The sequence below is a fragment of the Molossus molossus genome, unplaced genomic scaffold (assembly GCF_014108415.1).
Source record: "Molossus molossus isolate mMolMol1 unplaced genomic scaffold, mMolMol1.p scaffold_m16_p_1, whole genome shotgun sequence".
Classification (NCBI taxonomy): domain Eukaryota; kingdom Metazoa; phylum Chordata; class Mammalia; order Chiroptera; family Molossidae; genus Molossus; species Molossus molossus.
Window position 1 is genome coordinate 122,301,005 of NW_023425344.1, and position 17,494 is coordinate 122,318,498.

General features: G+C 41.9%; 1 protein-coding gene across 1 annotated transcript in view; it reads right to left on the minus strand.

Moving 5' to 3' along the window:
• Positions 1–4,968: 4,968 nt before the first annotated feature.
• The window catches only part of LOC118637829 (autophagy-related protein 2 homolog B-like), a 79,215-nt gene continuing 66,689 nt past the window's right edge, over positions 4,969–17,494 (minus strand). Inside the window, 1 exon segment of the mRNA XM_036273470.1 lies at positions 4,969–5,030. Coding sequence (XP_036129363.1) covers positions 4,969–5,030 — 62 coding nt within the window.

The window sequence follows — 17,494 nt, forward strand, 5'->3', positions numbered from 1 at the left end:
ACTGACCCCAGGGAAAAAGGCTATCACCACCGATAGAAAACATATCATTACCTCTATACCAACTCCCTCAACCAAAGAGGAGCTCCTTTCTTTCCTGGGAATTGTGGGCTTCATCCCATCATGGATTCCTAATTATAGCCTCCTAGCAAAGCCCCTATATAAAGCAACCAGAGGAGAGCTCTCAGAACCACTAGACCCCAGACTCCCCATACAAACACATTTTACTAAACTTAAACAGGTCCTCCTTCAGGTACTAGCCCTACATCTCCCAGACTTAAACTCAGATTTTATACTTTATGTTACCAAAAAGCAAGGACTCATCCTCAGGGTCCTTGAACAACAAAAGGGACCACCCTTTGTGCCAGTAGCCTACCTCTCAAAGGAACTGATCCAACATGCAAAGGGTGGGCACCCTGCCTCAGGGCCTTAGTGGTCGTGGCCTTCCTGGCCCTTGAGAGCAAAAACTTACCTTTGGTAAGAGGGTACTCATTAGAGCCCCACACAACCTTCAAGACCTACTGTCTCACAAGGCCCTAAGCCACTTATCACCCTCCTGTTTACAACAAATCCACATCATTTTCATTGAAAACCCTGAATTTACCTTTCAGCCATGCTCCAGCCTAAACCCTGCCACGCTTCTACTGACTTCCTCCTCACCCCCCACTCATTACTTCATTAAAACGCTCACACATTCTTCCAACCCCTTTCCCCACCTCGCCCCTAACCCCCTCCCTGCTCCAGATCTCACCCTATTAATAGATAGAAGTTCCCTTAAAACATCACAAGAATCTACCCGAGCAGCTTATGCCATCATCACTGGGTAAAACTCTTCGAGGCTCAATCATTACTGCCCAGGATGCCGAGCAGGCCAAGTTAATTGCCCTCACAAGGGCTCTAACTCTGTCTTCAGGCAAAACAGCCAACATATACACTGACTCAAAATACTGCTACTACATCCTACATTTGGCTGCGGCTATTTGGCAGGAGCGGGCTTTCTTACAAACAAAGGAGAACCCCTCCAAAACCATTCTTACATACAAAACCTACTTCAGGCAGCTCTATTGCCAAACCGAATAGCCATCATCCATTGTCGAGGACACCAGAAAAACACTTCCCCCATATCCACAAGAAATAACATAGCAGACCGAGTGGTGAAGAAAATAGCCACTCAGCCCCCAGGATCCCACATTTATTTCCTGACCTCTCACACTCATCATACTCCAACAATGAAAAGGCTGCCTACTCTTCCTTGCCTCAGAAGGATGGTTAGTATATAAATGAAAACAAACTCCTACTCCCACAGTCTCAGGCAAAGGATATCCTACAATCTATACATAATTCTTTCCACATCGGATACCAACCCCTACTCCTTTACATCTCTGCCTTTCTAACAGGAAATAACCTCCCAACAATCCTCAAGAAAATAACATCTTCCTGCCAGACCTGCACTCCTTGCACCCGTCAAGGAGGAATTCATCCCAAATCATTCCCTGCCCACCAAACCCGGGGACAACTGCCAGCACAAAATTGGCAAATAGACTTTACCCACATGCTCAAATACAAGGGACTCAGATACATTCTCACTCTAGTCGATACCTTCTCTGGCTGATTGAGGTATTTCTCACTAAACATGAGGACATGAGCCAGGATGCCACAATCCTCACCGAGCACATCATTCCTCGGTTTGGCCTCCCTTCAACATTACAATCAGACAATGGACCAGCCTTCATCTCTCACATCACCCAGTCACTCTCAACTCATCCAGGACTTAAATGGCATCTACACATAACTTAACATCCCCAGTCCTCAGGCAAAGTAGAGCGGGCTAATCAAATTCTCAAACACCACCTTACTAAACTCATTCTTTTTTTTTTTTTTTTTTTTTTATTTATCCTCACCCGAGGACATTTTTCCATTTTTTGTACAGATAGAGTGGGAGGGAGAGAGAGGAACAGACAGAGAGAGAGAAACATCGATGTGAAAGGGACACATCGAGTGGCTGCCACCGCACGATCAACCAGGGCCAGGGACAAACTGCAACCGAAGTACGTGCCCTTAGCGGGAACCGAACCCGGGTCTCTCCGGACCACAGGCTGATGCTCTAACCACTGAGCCAAACCAGCCAGGGCACTAAACTCATTCTTGAGCTCCACCTTCCCTGGCCTCAGCTCCTCCCCCTAGCTCTGATGAGAATTTGTGCCACACCAAGGAAACCCCTCAACCTAAGCCCCTTTGAAATAATGTACAGCAGGCCCTTTGTCCCAGACTCCAGTCCTTTAACTAACCTCGACCCTGCCATGGGAGATTACTTCCTAGCATTGGCTTATATGAGGTCCAATTTACACTGAGGGGTAAATAAACTCCTACCTTAACCTTTTCCTACCAACAAGGTTCACCTCACCCTACTGCCAGGAGATCAGTTATATAAACAAACCCAGGGAAAGACACCTCTCCAGCCAATCTGGACCGGCCCACACACAGTCATTTTCTCCACTCCCATGGCGGTCAAAATTGAAGGGGACTCTCACTGGACACATCTCTCACATATCACACTCCACAGAGTCCTAAAAATTACTTCTTCACACGCACAGGTCCCTTATCCCTCAAAATTTCCTCATGTTCACTGATTGCAGAAGAACACAACCAAACTATCTTGTGAGACTCGTTCAAGACAATATACTCACTCACAGCTCATGCTATAACCAACACTATCAACTAGAATGCACAGTCTCTACCTTGTAAGATTTTTTATTTCCTCACTCAAATTTTGGAAGACATCACCTGGTTCAGATCCCGCAGTCCAGAAGTAGAAGAACTTCTCACCTGGATCCAGGATCTCACCTGGCAAGGAGCCTTTCAGGAATTTGATTGAGCTCTTTGAAACTGACTTTTATTCTTTTTTTCTTCTCTTTCTACTCATCTAGAGGATGTCTTTCCTTCTTCTCTCTCTTATCCTACTCACACCACTTTCTTCCTCAGGCTCCGGACCTGAGCCGCACATTTGGAGATTTTTTCTCAATGTCTCCTCTACCTGGTCTTTCTCCCAAATAATTGCTTCCACTGACTTCCCCTTTACAGATTGTTTGGTGGCTCTTAAGCTCATTGCAAACCAATTCCACCTTCAAAGCTATACAGGGATGAGGCTCTGTGCTCCTACAACAATCTCAAGGGCTTTCTTGCCACACCTCACCACCTCTGCTCCTTGCACAACATCATCTTTCTACTGGGGAGACACAATTATATTTACTGAGGCAGATACTGAAATAACTCACCACAAATACACTACCCCCACTGTCCCCTGGGTCCTCAGCATCGGAGATCCCTGGGATTCTAAATGGCAAAAAGGCCTAAATGGAATACTTACAAGAGGATTCTCTAAATACTATATGTCCATTGGCCAGAAGTGGGCACAGCAAAGGACGACAGTCCAAAAACTGGAAGATCTCATCCACAAAATCTTAACCCAAGAAACTCCTTAACTAAACACCTTTCCAACAAACAGACCCCCTTTGAATGGCTAGATTTAATAAGAAAAGGAGTCCTAGTTCTAAACCTAACCCAAGAAGTCGAGCCCTCTCAATGCTTTCTCTGTGCCTTCCTAGACCAACAACTGATGGCCACAGTCCCACTCTCATATCCCTTAAACATTTCTAAAACCCACCCTGCCTCCTCATTCTCCCTAGACCACATGCCCTTATACACCCCAAATAACACCTATAATCTATGCTACTATAAGGACATCTCCCACCTGACATGCAATCAAACTCATCAAATTACCTCTGACTTTCCAAGTCCTCGGGGAACTTTCTTTTGGTGTAACCACACTCTAACCAACCACATTGACACCACCTCTTCAGGCCCATTATCCTGGCAATTCTCGCCCCACAGCTTCTACATTACACTGAGGATGAGGTAGCCAAAAACCTCCAAACCCCCACCAGAAGCAGGCCATCTTTCTCCCTTTTATTGTAGGCCTCTCTTTCTTCTCCTCAGTAGCTGCCCTAGGAATTGGAGGAGCTGGACTCGGCTTACAGCCTTAAGATGACTAAACAAATTTAGGCGGATCTAGAAAGAGGTTTCAAAAACTCAGCTGCCTCCCTAGCCTCCCTACAATGACAACTCACCTCCCTAGCAGAGGTTGCCCTCCAAAATCAATGGGCCCTGGACCTTCTCACCACTGAGAAAGGAGGTACCTACCTTTTCCTCCAAGAAAAATGTTGCTAGTATATCAATGAATTGGGTATAGTAGAGGAAAATATTAACTCTTCAAAAATTACAGGAGAGGCTCCATAACCACAGACACGAGGAACCCTCACCTCTAAGCCAATGGTTGTCTAATCCCCTTTTTAACATCATTACCACATTCATCAGTCCATTGATAATTATCTGCCTCCTTCTCTTACTTCTTCCCTGTTTCCTAAAATTTTTGCAAACACGAGTTACCAAACTCTCCAGGATAGCCTCCACCAACTACTACTCCAAACTTACACCCCTCTACCCCAGGGTAACCCCCCAGGGGGAGCAACCAACAGGGAGAACAGCAGGAAGTAGCTACAGAACAACACTCTTGCCTGAGAGGCCCTCCCTAGGGGTCAACCCAAAATTTTGATCAACACAAACTTTTTTTAACATTTCAATTTATACTAACTAACAGTTGGGAAATGTTAACTTTAACTTCCATATTACTACCCCCAGCCTCCTATTGTTTAACCTCACCCCAAGCCCCTTATTCCAGGAAACCAAAGCTTATCTCTCCAGCCAGGTGGAACAGTATCCTGAAACCCCACCCAAACCTAAACAGCCACTGGAGGAGAACAACTCTTGGAAAGACCCCAGCCCTGACCAATCAAGGATGACTGCGGTTCCTTGGTGGGGCAACCCCCAACCCCAGCCCTAAGTTTAAAAACCCTTAGTCTATATGAACCGGCTGCTGCGCCCTACTTGGAGGCAGCCTGGCAGGTATTTCCCTCAATAAACCTGCACTTTCTGGTTACTCAGCTCCATCTCGTTCTTATAGATACAAACAAAGACTGAAATTTTGAAAGAAAGTGATCCAAAAGAGGCCTAAGTTTATACAGTCTGTCTTCATTAGATGTATTTTGTGAATTATCACTAAGATGGAAAAATGTAAGAATTTGCTCTAACCTCATTCTGCTCATAGTTTTAGGAAATATTGAAGCTTCAACCAAAGGGTCCATTGACCAGTAATCCTTCCAATGTGATTTTCTTGTTTGTCCCATCAATATCAACAAACTGAGATACTTCTTTAAATCAGTATTGGTAACTTTTGCCCATGGTACAGTTTTAGTAGATTTTTTGTAAAATTGTTCCATTTGGTGGTGGTATAAATTGGTTTGAAAAAGAACTAAATAAAAAAAAATCATCACTAAAGAGTAATTTCATCACTTCCCTGATGCTCCATGGATCACTGGAGTTAAACCCAAAATATTTGAGTAATCCTCCAAAGTTGGTGTAATATTCTTTTCTTTTTTTTTTTTGTTAGTGTTTTTTCCCTTTTTTAAAAAAATTTTATTTTTGTTACAGATGTTTCTCCTTTTTTACCCCATTGACACCCTCCTTCTCATCCCCCTGCGGCCCCGTCCCCGGCTTTGTTGTCCGTGTCCATTGGTTATGCATACATGCATATAAGTTCTGTGGTTTATCTTTTCCCACCCCCACAATCCCCTCTTCTAAGGGTTGTCAGTCTGTACCCTATTTCTGTGTCTACCCTATTCCTCAGACTGTTATGTTCATTATATTCCGTATATAAGTGAGATCATGTGGTATTTGTCTTTTTCTGCTTGTCTTCTTTCACTTAGGATAATACTTTCCAGGTCCCTCCATGTCGTCTCAAAGGATAAGAGATCTTTCTTTCTTACCGCTGCATAGTACTCCATTGTGTATATGTACCACAGCTTTTTGATCCATTCGTCTACTGGTGGACACTTGGGCTGTTTCCAGATCTTAGCTATTGTAAATAGTGCTGCTATGAACATGGGAGGGGGGGTACATATATTCTTTCTGATTGGTGTTTCAGGTTTCTTAGGGTATATTTCTAGAAGCAGGATCACAGGAAAAATGGAAGTTCAATTTTTAATTTTTATTTTGTTTTGTTTCTAAGAAAGTACCATCTTTTATTTTGAATGATTCTATTTCTAAGGAGTTTTTTTTTTTTTTTAATATGAATTTTTATTTATTTTTTTGTTACAGATATTTTACCTTTTTACCCCATTGGCACCCCCCACCCCACCCCACCTCCGCCCCATCCCTAGCTTAGTTGTCCATGTCCATTGGTCATGCATACATGCATATAAGTTCTGTGGTTTATCTCTTCCCACCCTCCCCACCCCCCATCCCCTCTTCTGAGGGATGTCAGTCTGTGCCCTACTTCCATGTGTCTGGGTCTACTGTATTACTCAGACTGTTATGTTCATTATATTCCATATATAAGTGAGATCATGTGGTATTTGTCTTTTTCTGCTTGGCTTCTTTCACTTAGGATAATACTTTCCAGGTCCCTCCATGTCGTCTCAAAGGATAAGAGATCTTTCTTTCTTACCGCTGCATAGTACTCCATGGTGTATATGTACCACAGCTTTTTTATCCATTCGTCTACTGGTGGACACTTGGGCTGTTTCCAGATCTTAGCTATTGTAAATAGTGCTGCTATGAACATGGGGGTACATATATTCTTCCTGATTGGTGTTTCAGGCTTCTTAGGGTATATTCCCAGCAGTGGGATCACTGGGTCAAATGGAAGTTCAATTTTTAATTTTTTGAGGTAGCACCATATTGTTTTCCATAGCGGCTGCACCAGTCTGCATTCCCACCAGCAGTGTATTAGAGTTCCCTTTTCTCCACACCCTCACCAAAACTTGTTGTTTGATGATTTGTTGATGGCGGCCATTCTGACAGGTGTGAGGTGATACCTCATTGTTGTGTTAATTTGCATCTCTCTGATGATTAGTGATGTTGAGAATTTCTTCATATGTCTTTTGGCCATTTGTATGTCCTGTTTGGAGAGGTGTCTATTCAGCTCCTCTGCCCATTTTCTAATTGGGTTCTTTGTCTTCCTTTTGTGGAGTTGTATGAGCACTCTATATATATTGGAGATTAACCCCTTATCTGATACATCATTGGCAATGATGTTCTCCCATACAGTGGGTTGCCTTTCCATTTTGATGATTGTTTCTTTTGCTGTGCAGAAGCTTTTTAGTTTGATGTAGTCCCATGTGTTCATTTTCTCCTTTATTTCTGTTGCCTTAGGTGATGTATCAGTGAAAATTCTGCTGCGTATGATGTCCGAAATTTTGTTGCCTACATTTTCTTCTAGAATTTTTATGGATTCACGGGTCACATTTAAGTCTTTTATCCATTTTGAGTTTATTTTTGTGTATGGTGTAAGTTGATGGTCTAGTTTCATTTTTTTGCATGTAGCTGTCCAATTTTCCCAACACCATTTATTAAAGAGGCTGTCCTTAGTCCACTGTATGCTCTTGCCACCTTTGTCAAATATTAATTGAGCATATTGCCTTGGGTCCATTTCTGGGTTTTCAGTTCTGTTCCACTGGTCTATATGCCTGTTCTTGTGCCAGTACCAGGCTGTTTTGGTTACAGTCGCTTTGTAGTATAACCTGATATCTGGTATTGTGATCCCACCTACTTTGTTCTTCTTTTTCAAGATTGCTGTGGCTATTCGGGGTCTTTTTTGGTTCCATATGAACTTTTGAAGTATTTGTTCAAGTTCTATGAAATATGTCATTGGTATTTTGATGGGGATTGCATTGAATCTATAGATTGCTTTGGGTAGTATGGACATTTTAATGATGTTAATTCTTCCAATCCATGAACAGGGTATGTGCTTCCACTTTCTTCCAGTACAACGTTAAATAAGAGTGGCAAAAGTGGACATCCCTGTCTTGTTTCTGTTCTTAATGGAAATGTTTTTAGTTTCTGTCCATTGAGTATGATGTTGGCTGTAGGTCTTTCATATATGGCCTTTATTATGTCTAGATATGATCCCTCTATTCCCACATTGCTGAGCATTTTTATCAGAAATGAATGCTGGATTTTGTTGAATCCCTTTTCAGCATCTATTTATATGATCATGTGGTTTTTATTCTTCATTTTGTGTATGAGGTGTATCACATTTATTGATTTGCGAATATTGTACCAGCCTTGCATCCCTGGAATGAATCCCACTTGGTCATGGTGAATAATTTTTTTGATGTATTTCTGGATCCGATTTGCTAATATTTTGTTCAGAATTTTGGCGTCTATGTTCATCAGGGATATTGGCCTGTAGTTTTCTTTCTTCGTAGTGTCTTTTTCTGGTTTTGGAATTAGAATTATGCTGGTCACATAGAACGTGTTTGGAAGTCTTCCTTCTTCTTGAATTTTTTGAAAGAGTTTGTGGAGAATGGGTGTTAGTTCTTTTTTGAATGTTCGGTAAAACTCCCCCGTGAAGCCATCTGGGCCTGGGCTTTTGTTTGCTGGGAGAGTCTTGATTACCTCTTCAATTTCCTTAGTTGTTATTGGTCTGTTCAAGTTTTCTATCTCTTCCGGAAATAGTTTTGGGAGACTGCGTGTTTCTAGAAATTTGTCCATTTCGCTCAGATTGTCGAATTTGTTGCCATATAGTAGTACGTAGTAGTTGTTAACGATCTTTTGTATTTCCGTGGTGTTGGTTGTTACTTCTCCTCTTTCATTTCTGATTTTGTGTATTTGGGTTCTCTCTCTTTGTTTCTTGGTGAGTCTAGCTAAAGGTCCATTAATCTTGTTTATCTTTTCGAAAAACCAGCTTTTTGTTTCATTGATGCTCTGAATTGTTTTTTTGGTCTCTATATCATTTATTTCTTCTCTGATCTTTACTATTTCCTTCCTTCTACTTGCTCTGGGGTTTTCTTTTTGTTTGCTTTCTAATTCTTTAAGTTGTGAGGTTAGACAGTCAATTAGAAAATTTTCTTGTTTTTTGAGGTAGGCCTGTAGTGCTATGAACTTCCCTCTCAGAACTGCTTTTGCTGCATCCCATAGATTTTGTGTTGTTGTGTATTCATTTTCATTGGTTTCCAGGAAGTTTTAAATTTCTTCCTTGATCTCCTCGGTGACCCATTCATTGTTTAATAACATGCTATTTAGCCTCCATGTGTGGAAATGTCTTTGCATGTTCTTGTTGCAATTGATTTCTAGTTTCATGCCATTGTGATCTGAGAAGATGCTTGATATGATTTCAATCTTCTTGAACTTGTAGAGATTTAGTTTGTGTCCTATCATGTGGTCTATCTTTGAGAATGTCCCATGTGCACTTGAGAAGAATGTGAATTCTGTAGTTTTGGGGTGTAATTCTCTGTAGATATCTATTAAATCCATTTGGTCTAGTGCTTCATTTAGAGTCTCTGTTTCCTTGCTAATTTTTTGCCTAGAGGATCTATCCAGTGCTGTCAATGGGGTGTTGAAGTCCCCTGCTATGATTGTATTGTTGTCGATTTCTCCTTGGAAGTCCTCCAGAAGATTTTTAATATATTTTGGTGCTCCTATATTGGGTGCATATATGTTTATCAAGGTTATATCTTCCTGTTGGATAGATCCTTTCAATATTATATAGTGGCCTTCTTTGTCTCTAGTTATGGTCTTCATTTTGAAATCTATGATATCAGATATGAGAATTGCTACCCCAGCTTTTTTTTGCTTTCCATTTGCTTGGAAAATTTTTTTCCATCCCTTCACTTTCAACCTATGTGAGTCTTTTGTTGAGAGGTGGGTCTCTTGTAAACAACATATAGATGAGTCATGCTTTCTTATCCAATCAGCTACTCTGTGTCTTTTTATGGGAGCATTCAATCCATTTACGTTTAAGGTGATTATTGATATGTACTTATTTATTGCCATTTTTGTTTAGTGTGGTTCTATTTTTTTTCCCATTTCTACTGCTAATTACAGCAGGCCTTTTAACATTTCTTGCAGTGCTGGTTTGGTGCTAATGTATTCCCTTAGCCATTTTTTGTCTGGGAAGCTCTTTATTTGATCTTCTATTTTGAATGATAGCCTTGCTGGGTAGAGTAGTCTTGGATTCAGATTCTTGTTTTTCATGACTTTGATTACTTCGTGCCATTCTTTCTGGCCTGTAGTGTTTCTTGTGAGAAGTCAGCTGAGAGCCTTATGGGGTTCCCTTTGTAGGTAACCTGTTGCTTATCTCTTGCTGCTTTTAGGATTCTCTCTTTGTCTTTAATTTGTGGCATTTTAATTACTATGTGTCTTGGTGTGGGCCTGTTTGGGTTCTTCTTACTTGGGACTCTCTGTGCTTCCTGAACTTGAATGCCTTCTTCCTTCACCAAATTAGGGAAGTTTTCTCTCACTATTTTTTGAATATATTCTCTATCCCTTGCTCATTTTCTTCTTCGGGGACTCCTATGATTCAAATATTATTACGTTTCCAGTTGTCCCATAGTTCTCTTAAGCTGTCTTCCTGTTTTTTAATAGTTTTTTCCTTTTGTTTTTCTGATTGGTTGATTTTTTCTACCCTGTCTTCTAATTTACTGATCCGGTTCTCAGCTTCTTCTACTCTGCTTTTTAAACCTTCCAATGTGTTTTTCGTTTCTGATATGTCATTTTTTAGCTCTTCTTGTTGTTTTTTAATTTTCAATTTGCTTATTTTCAGTGTCTCTATGTCCTTACTCATGCTGTTCAGCTTCCTCAAGATCATGGCTCTGAATTCTAGCTCTGTTAACATGCCTAATTGCTCCACATTGATCTCATCTTTGGTGTAGGTCTCTTGCTCTTTCATTTGGCTTCTGTTTCTGTGTTTCACCATTTTGGCTATCACTGTGGGCTTTGGAGCCTGTCAAGTTCTCCCTGTGGGTGTTGGTTTTCTGCTGTTGTGGCTCCCTCTCCTGTGTTTAGATGAGCTAGGGAGGACCCACGTTGAACACCACTGTCAAGTCTTACTTTCCTCGTTAAAGTTGCCAGCCCAGGAAAGGTACTGTTATCCTCTAGCTTTCTGCCTGGAGGCTAGCAGTCTAGGTTACTTGATGAGTTTTGGGTGTCAGTTGATTGAAAAACTCCCTCTGGTGCTCAGCCAAGGGGCTTTCACGAGGGTGGGGCAGATGCTGGTCATTAGTGAGCCTCAATTAGCACTTCAATGGCCCACAGGGTGGGGTTGGATCTCCGAGGGAGGGGCTGCTGCCTCTCTCAGAGCCCTGGGAAGGAGCAATGTGGCCACTGTCCTGGGTGGCAGCAACTCAGCCAAAGCTCTGAGCGCCCTCCAAACCCTGAGTGTCCCGACACAGTTCCAGTCCAGTCTGCCCTCCCTCTGCCGGAGCCCAAGGTGAGTGGCTGTGGCTGTTTCAGCCTCTGTCCTGGCTCTGCGCTGTGGAGCCGCCTGGGAGTGTAACCCACGGGCGCTGCTCCCAGCTAAGGCCGCTGTGGAGCTGCCGACAGTGGGCTCCCAGCCCCGTCTCACGCCTTCGCAAGCCTACCGGGATGGAGTCAGTGTCCCTCGTTGTATGGTCCTCGCAAGCTGCTTTTCTGTTGGTTTTTCCCGTCGATTTGTCTGTGTTATAGTTGTAATTCCAGTTTGGTTCTGGGAGACGATCTGTGTAGCTCCGTTCACTCCGCCGCCATTTTTCGGTTCCCTGTTTCTGTTCTTAAGGGAAATGTTTTTAGTTTTTGCCCATTGAGTATAATGTTGGCTGTAGGTTTTTCATATATGGCCTTTATTATGTCCAGATATAATCCCTCTATTCTCACATTGCTGAGCATCAGAAATGGGTGCTGGATTTTGCCAAATAATATTTCAGTGTCTATTGATTTGATCATATGGTTTTTATCTTTTATTTTGTTTATGTGGTATATCACATTTATTGATTTGTTAATATTATACCAGCCTTGCATCCCTGGGATGAATTCCACTTGGTCATAATGAATAATTTTTTTGATGTATTGCTGGATCTGATTTGCTAATATTTTGTTAAGGATATTGGCATCTGTGTTCATCTGGAATATTGGCCTGTAGTTTTCTTTCTTAGTAGTATCCATAATCCTAAAAATTTAGGCTATGCTGGCCTTGTAAAATGAGATTGGAAGTCTTCCCTCTTAGATTTTTTGAACAGTTTGAGAATAATGGGTATTAGATCTTCTTTGAATGTTTGGTAAAACACCCCCATGAAGCCTGGGCTTTTGTTTGCTGGGTGTTTCTTGATTACATCTTTAATTTCCTTAGTTGTTATTGGTTGGTTAAAGTGTTCTATTTCTTCCCAGTTCAATTTTGGGAGACTGGGTGTTTCAAAAAATTTGTTCATTTTGTCTAGTATGTCAAATTTGTTGGCATATAATTTTTCATAATATATTTTAATGATCATTTGTATTTCTGTGGTGTCAGTTGTTACTTCTCCTCTTTTTTTCTGATTTTGTCTATTTGAGTCCCCTCTCTTTGTTTCTTGGTGAGTCTATCTAAGGGCCCATCAATCTTGTTTATCTTTTCAAAGAACCAGCTCTTTGTTTCATTGATCTTTTGAATTGTTTTTGTTTGCTTGCTTGTTTAGTTTTTAGGGCATTTATTTCTTATCTGACCTTTACTATTTCTTTTCTGCTTCTTGCTCTGGGTTTTTATTTTTGTACACTTTCTAGTTCTTTCAATTGCAGGGTTAGAATGTCAATTAGTAATTTTTTGTTTTGTTTTTTGAGGTAGGCCTGTAGTGCTATAAACTTCCCTCTCAGGACTGCTTTTGCTGTGTCCCATAGATTTTGTGTTGTTGTATGTTCATTTTCATTGGTTTTCAGGAAGTTTTTTATTTCTTCCTTGATCTTCTTGGTAACCCATCCATTGTTTAATAACATGCTATTTAGCCTCCATCTGTTTGAATGTTTTTGCAGTAATCAATTTCTAGTTTCATGCCATTGTGATCTGAGAAGATGCTTGATATGATTTTAATATTCTTGAACTTGTAGGGACTTAGTTTTTGTCCTAACATGTGGTCTATCTTCAAGAATGTCCTGTGTGCAGTTGAGAAAAATGTATATTCTGCACCTTTGGGGTGAAATGTTCTGTAAATATCAATTAAGTCCAACTGATCTAGTTCATCATTTGAGGACTCTGTGTTCTTGTTATTATTATTATTTTTTTGTTTAGAAAATCTACCCAGTGGTGTTAGTGGGTTACTAAAATCACCCACTACAATTGTATTGCTATTGATCTTTCTTGAAGTCCTCCAGAAGTTTTTCAATATATTTTGGTGCTCCAGTATTTGATGCATATAAGTTCACCAAGGTTATATCCTCTTGTTGGATTGATCCTTTTAATATTTTGTAGTGACCTTCTTTGTCTCTTATTATGGCTCTCATTTTGAAGTCTATCTATCAGATATGAGTATTGCTACACCAGCTTTTTTTTATTTCCATTTGCTTGAAAAATTTTTTTCCATTCCTTGACTTTCATCCTATGTGAGTCTCTTGTTGTAAGGTGATTCTCTTGTAGACAGCATATATATGGGTCATGTTTTCTTATCCATCAGCTACCTTATGTTCTTTGATAGAAGGATTTAAGTCATTTACATTTAAGTTTATTATTGATGAATACTTCTAAGCTGCAATTTTTATTTTTATTTTATGCCTGTGTTTGTCTCTCTCTGTTTCTTCTTCTTCTTACAACAGTCCCTTTAGCATTTTTTGCAGTGCTGATTTGGTGGTGGTAAGTTTCTTTAGCTTGTGTGTGTGTGTGTGTGTGTGTGTGTGTGTGTGTGTCTGTGAAACTCTTTATTTCTCCTTCAGTTTTGAATGATAGCCTTGCTGGATAAAATAGTCTTGGTTTCAGAGCCTTGCTTTTCATTACTTTGTATACTTCATGCCACTCCCTTCTAGCTTGCAGTGTTTCTATTGAGAAATCAGCTGACAGTCTAATGGAAGCTCTTTTGTAGGTAACTTTCTGTCTCTCTCTTGCTTCCTTTAAGGTTCTTTCTTTGTCTTTAATGTTTGCCATTTTAATTATGATGCGTCTAGCTGTAGGTCTTTTTGGGTTCATCTCGCTTGGGACTCTATTTTCTGGACTTGTGTGACTTTTTCCTTCACTATATTAGGGAAGTTTTCTGTCATTGTTTCTTCAAACAGGTTCTCTATTCCTTTCTTTCATTCTTTTCCTTCTGGTACCCCTATGATGCTAATGTTGCTACATTTTGTATTGTCCCAAAGCTCCCTTAAACTCTCCTCCTGCTTTTTAATTTTTCCCCCCATTTGTAGCTCTATTTGGGTGGGTTTTTTTTCTACCTTGTATTCTAACTCACTGATTCAGTCTTCAGCTTCTTCTAATCTACTATTGAATTCTTCTAAAGCAGTGGTTCTCAACCTTCCTAATGCTGTGACCCTTTAATACAGTTCCTCATGTTGTGGTGACCCCCAACCATGAAACTATTTTTGTTGCTACTCCATAACTGTAATTTTGATACTGTTATAAATCACCATCAGAAATGTGTGTTTTCTGATGGTCTTAGGTGACCCCTGTGAAAGGATCATTTGACCCCCAAAGGGGTCATGACCCACAGTTTGAGAACTGCTGTTCTAAGGTATTTTTTTTTAGCCCTGGCCGGTTTGGCTCAGCAGTTGGAGCGTCGGCCTGCGGTCCAGAGAGACCCGGGTTCGGTTCCCGCTAAGGGCACGTACCTCGGTTGCAGTTTGTCCCCGGCCCTGGTTGGTTGTGCGGGTGGCGACCACTCGGTGTGTCCCTTTCACATCGATGTTTCTCTCTCTCTCTCTTCCTCTCTCTCCCTCCCACTCTACCTGAACAAAAAATGGAAAAATGTCCTCGGGTGAGGATGATAAAAAAAATAAAAATAAAGTATTTTTTTTTATAATAGCTATGTCATTCTGTATTTTTCCTTAATTTTTATTCATTGCTTCTACATTTTCTTCAAGCTGATGTAGTTGCCTCTGAGCTCTTTATAATTCTTATTAAGTTGATTGTAGTTCTCACTATGTTGTTTGAGCACCCTTAAAATCATTTCTTTGGATTCTTTATCTGACGAATTTCTTTGTTTCATTTCATGTAGTTCCTTTTCTAGTAATTTCTCCTTTTCTTTCATTTGGGTGTTCTTTGTTTTACCATTTTAGCAGTCTGTTAGTTATAGACCCAGTGAGAGATGTTGGAATGTGTAGTCAGGTTGGTGAATATCAAATGGGGCTGCTGTGCCCCCCAGACTGTTTTGGTGTGTTGCACCTCTTGCCTGTTGTGGGTCCTGGAGGATTGGCAACTGGTGGTATTGGTCTGTTGTGTTAAACACTCTTGGGGTGCGTGGGTCCAACTGATGTGCTGCTATGTACATAGGTCCAGCCTGTGTGCTGCTGGGGTGTGTGGGTTTTCCTGGTGCACTTCTGTGGTGTGTGGTTGCCACTGGTGTGTTGCTGAATTGTGCTGCTGCCTGGTGGGGCTCAGTTACTGATCAGTCTGTGCTGATGCTGCTGGAGATGAGTGTCAGCTCCCAGTTTGTGCTGCTACTGCTGCTGCTGTTGCCAGGGGCTGCTCTCAGCTCCCAATCTTCTGCTGCTGTTGGGAGTTGAGGATGCTCAGCTCCTGGGATTGTGCTGCTGATAGTGGAGGTGCTCTACTCCAAATCCATTGCTGCATTTGTTAGGGGCAGGTCTAAGCTGCCCAAACCTTGATGTTACTTGGGCTGGGGCACTGCTCCTGATCAGTCTCTGCTGATTTCACTGGGAATGGGTCTCAACTGACAATCTGTGCTGCTGCTGCCTAGAAATAAATGTCTGCTCCTGAGCCTCTGCTGGTGGAGGTGTGTCTTGGTTCCCAAGTCCCAGCTGCTGTTGGGAGTGGGGCTCCAGTCTTGCCCAGTCATTGCTGCTGTGGGGGAATGTGTTGGGCTCCCAAGCTGGCACTACTGCTGCTATGGGTGGTGCTCAGCTCTGATCAGGCTGCTGCTGTGGGAGATGGTGCTTGACTCCCAGCTGGTTTCAGCTACTGCCACAAACACCTCGATAGCACTGCTACTGTGTGCTGGTCCATGTTGACACAGTGGGGTCCACTGGTCCAATGGTGCAAGGCACACTGGTGGACTCAGGTCACTCAGTCCTAGCTGCTCCCTGCTGCCTCCTCCCAGAGAAGACCAGGCATCTTCCAAAATGGTGGGACCTTCTGGCCATGCAGGGAGAAGTGCTCTGACAAGCTACATAAAATTGGTAGCCAGCTGATCCCCATCCACAAAACAGGAACCCTCTTCCCCACATTCCTAAATTGCTCAAGGTTGTTCATCCACACTTGTCCACTCACAACTCTCTCACACTCTCACACACTCACCCTCACTCTGGTCCTGCCTGCTGCCATCATACTGATTGGTTGCCTCTTCTCTTTCTTGTTCTTATTTTTTTCTTTTCTCCTTTTTCTTTCATATTCTTCTTTTTTACTTATATGTTTTTTTCTCTAATTCTTTTTGTCTCTAGTCTTTTAGTACTTTTATCCTTTTTCTTTTTGTTGTTGTTGGTTCATTTGTTTTTTGGGTTGATTCTGGTTTGGTCTTGTTTTGTTCTATAGCTCCTGTATAGCAGTTTGCATGATGTAGTTGGGGTTAAGCCCACTCAGAGCAATCAAGACCCAATTACAACAGGAGGACACTCACAACCTATAAAAGGCACATTCCTAGAGCACCCAGCTCAGAATATCAAGGAGGCTACACCACTGGTCCCACAAGAAATCAACTACAGTAGACCACCACACCAAGTATGGGAGTCATAGCAGTTCCATCCAATACATAGAAGCAAACACAAAGAAACAGCAAAAATGAGAAAACAAAGAAACAGGACCCAAATGAAAGAACAGGAAGAATCTCTTAAAAATAGCTAAATGAAATAAAGGCAAGCAATTTATTAGAAAAAGGGTACAACGTAATTATTTTAAGAATGCTAAACAGCATGAAAAAGAACATAGAAACCATGAAAAACAGCCAGTCAGAAAAGAGGAATGACATATTTGAAGTAAAGAATACACTGAAAGGAATAAACATAGGTTAGAAAAAGAACAGGACTGGATCAGTGAATTAGAAAACAAAGTAGAAAAATATCACTCAGGTGAAAAAAAAATGGCGGCGAAGTGAATGGAGCGACACAGACCATCTCCCAGGACCAAACTGGATTCACAACAAAAATAAAGGCAAATAGTCAGGAAGAGGCAACCGAAAGACACCTTGGAGAACCACTTAACCAGGGTCACCAACTCAATCCTGGTAGGCTTGCGAGGACACGAGAGGGGGCCTGGAGCCCACAGTCCGCAGAGGCCTGGGCAGGGACCAGGGGATTCCGCGGCGGGAAGTTGTTGCTAAACCCTCCGCGGCCAGTGCGGGGACAGGAAACTCCGTGGCTGGAAGTTGCTACTAAAGCCTCCGCTGCCACCCCGCCCCAGTCCTGCAAACTCTCCTGTGGGAACTCTCCTGCCTCCCAAACCCTTGGCTGGGGCCCCAGGGACTCTCTGGGGCCAGGGAACTCGGTGCGGCGGCGGCGGTGG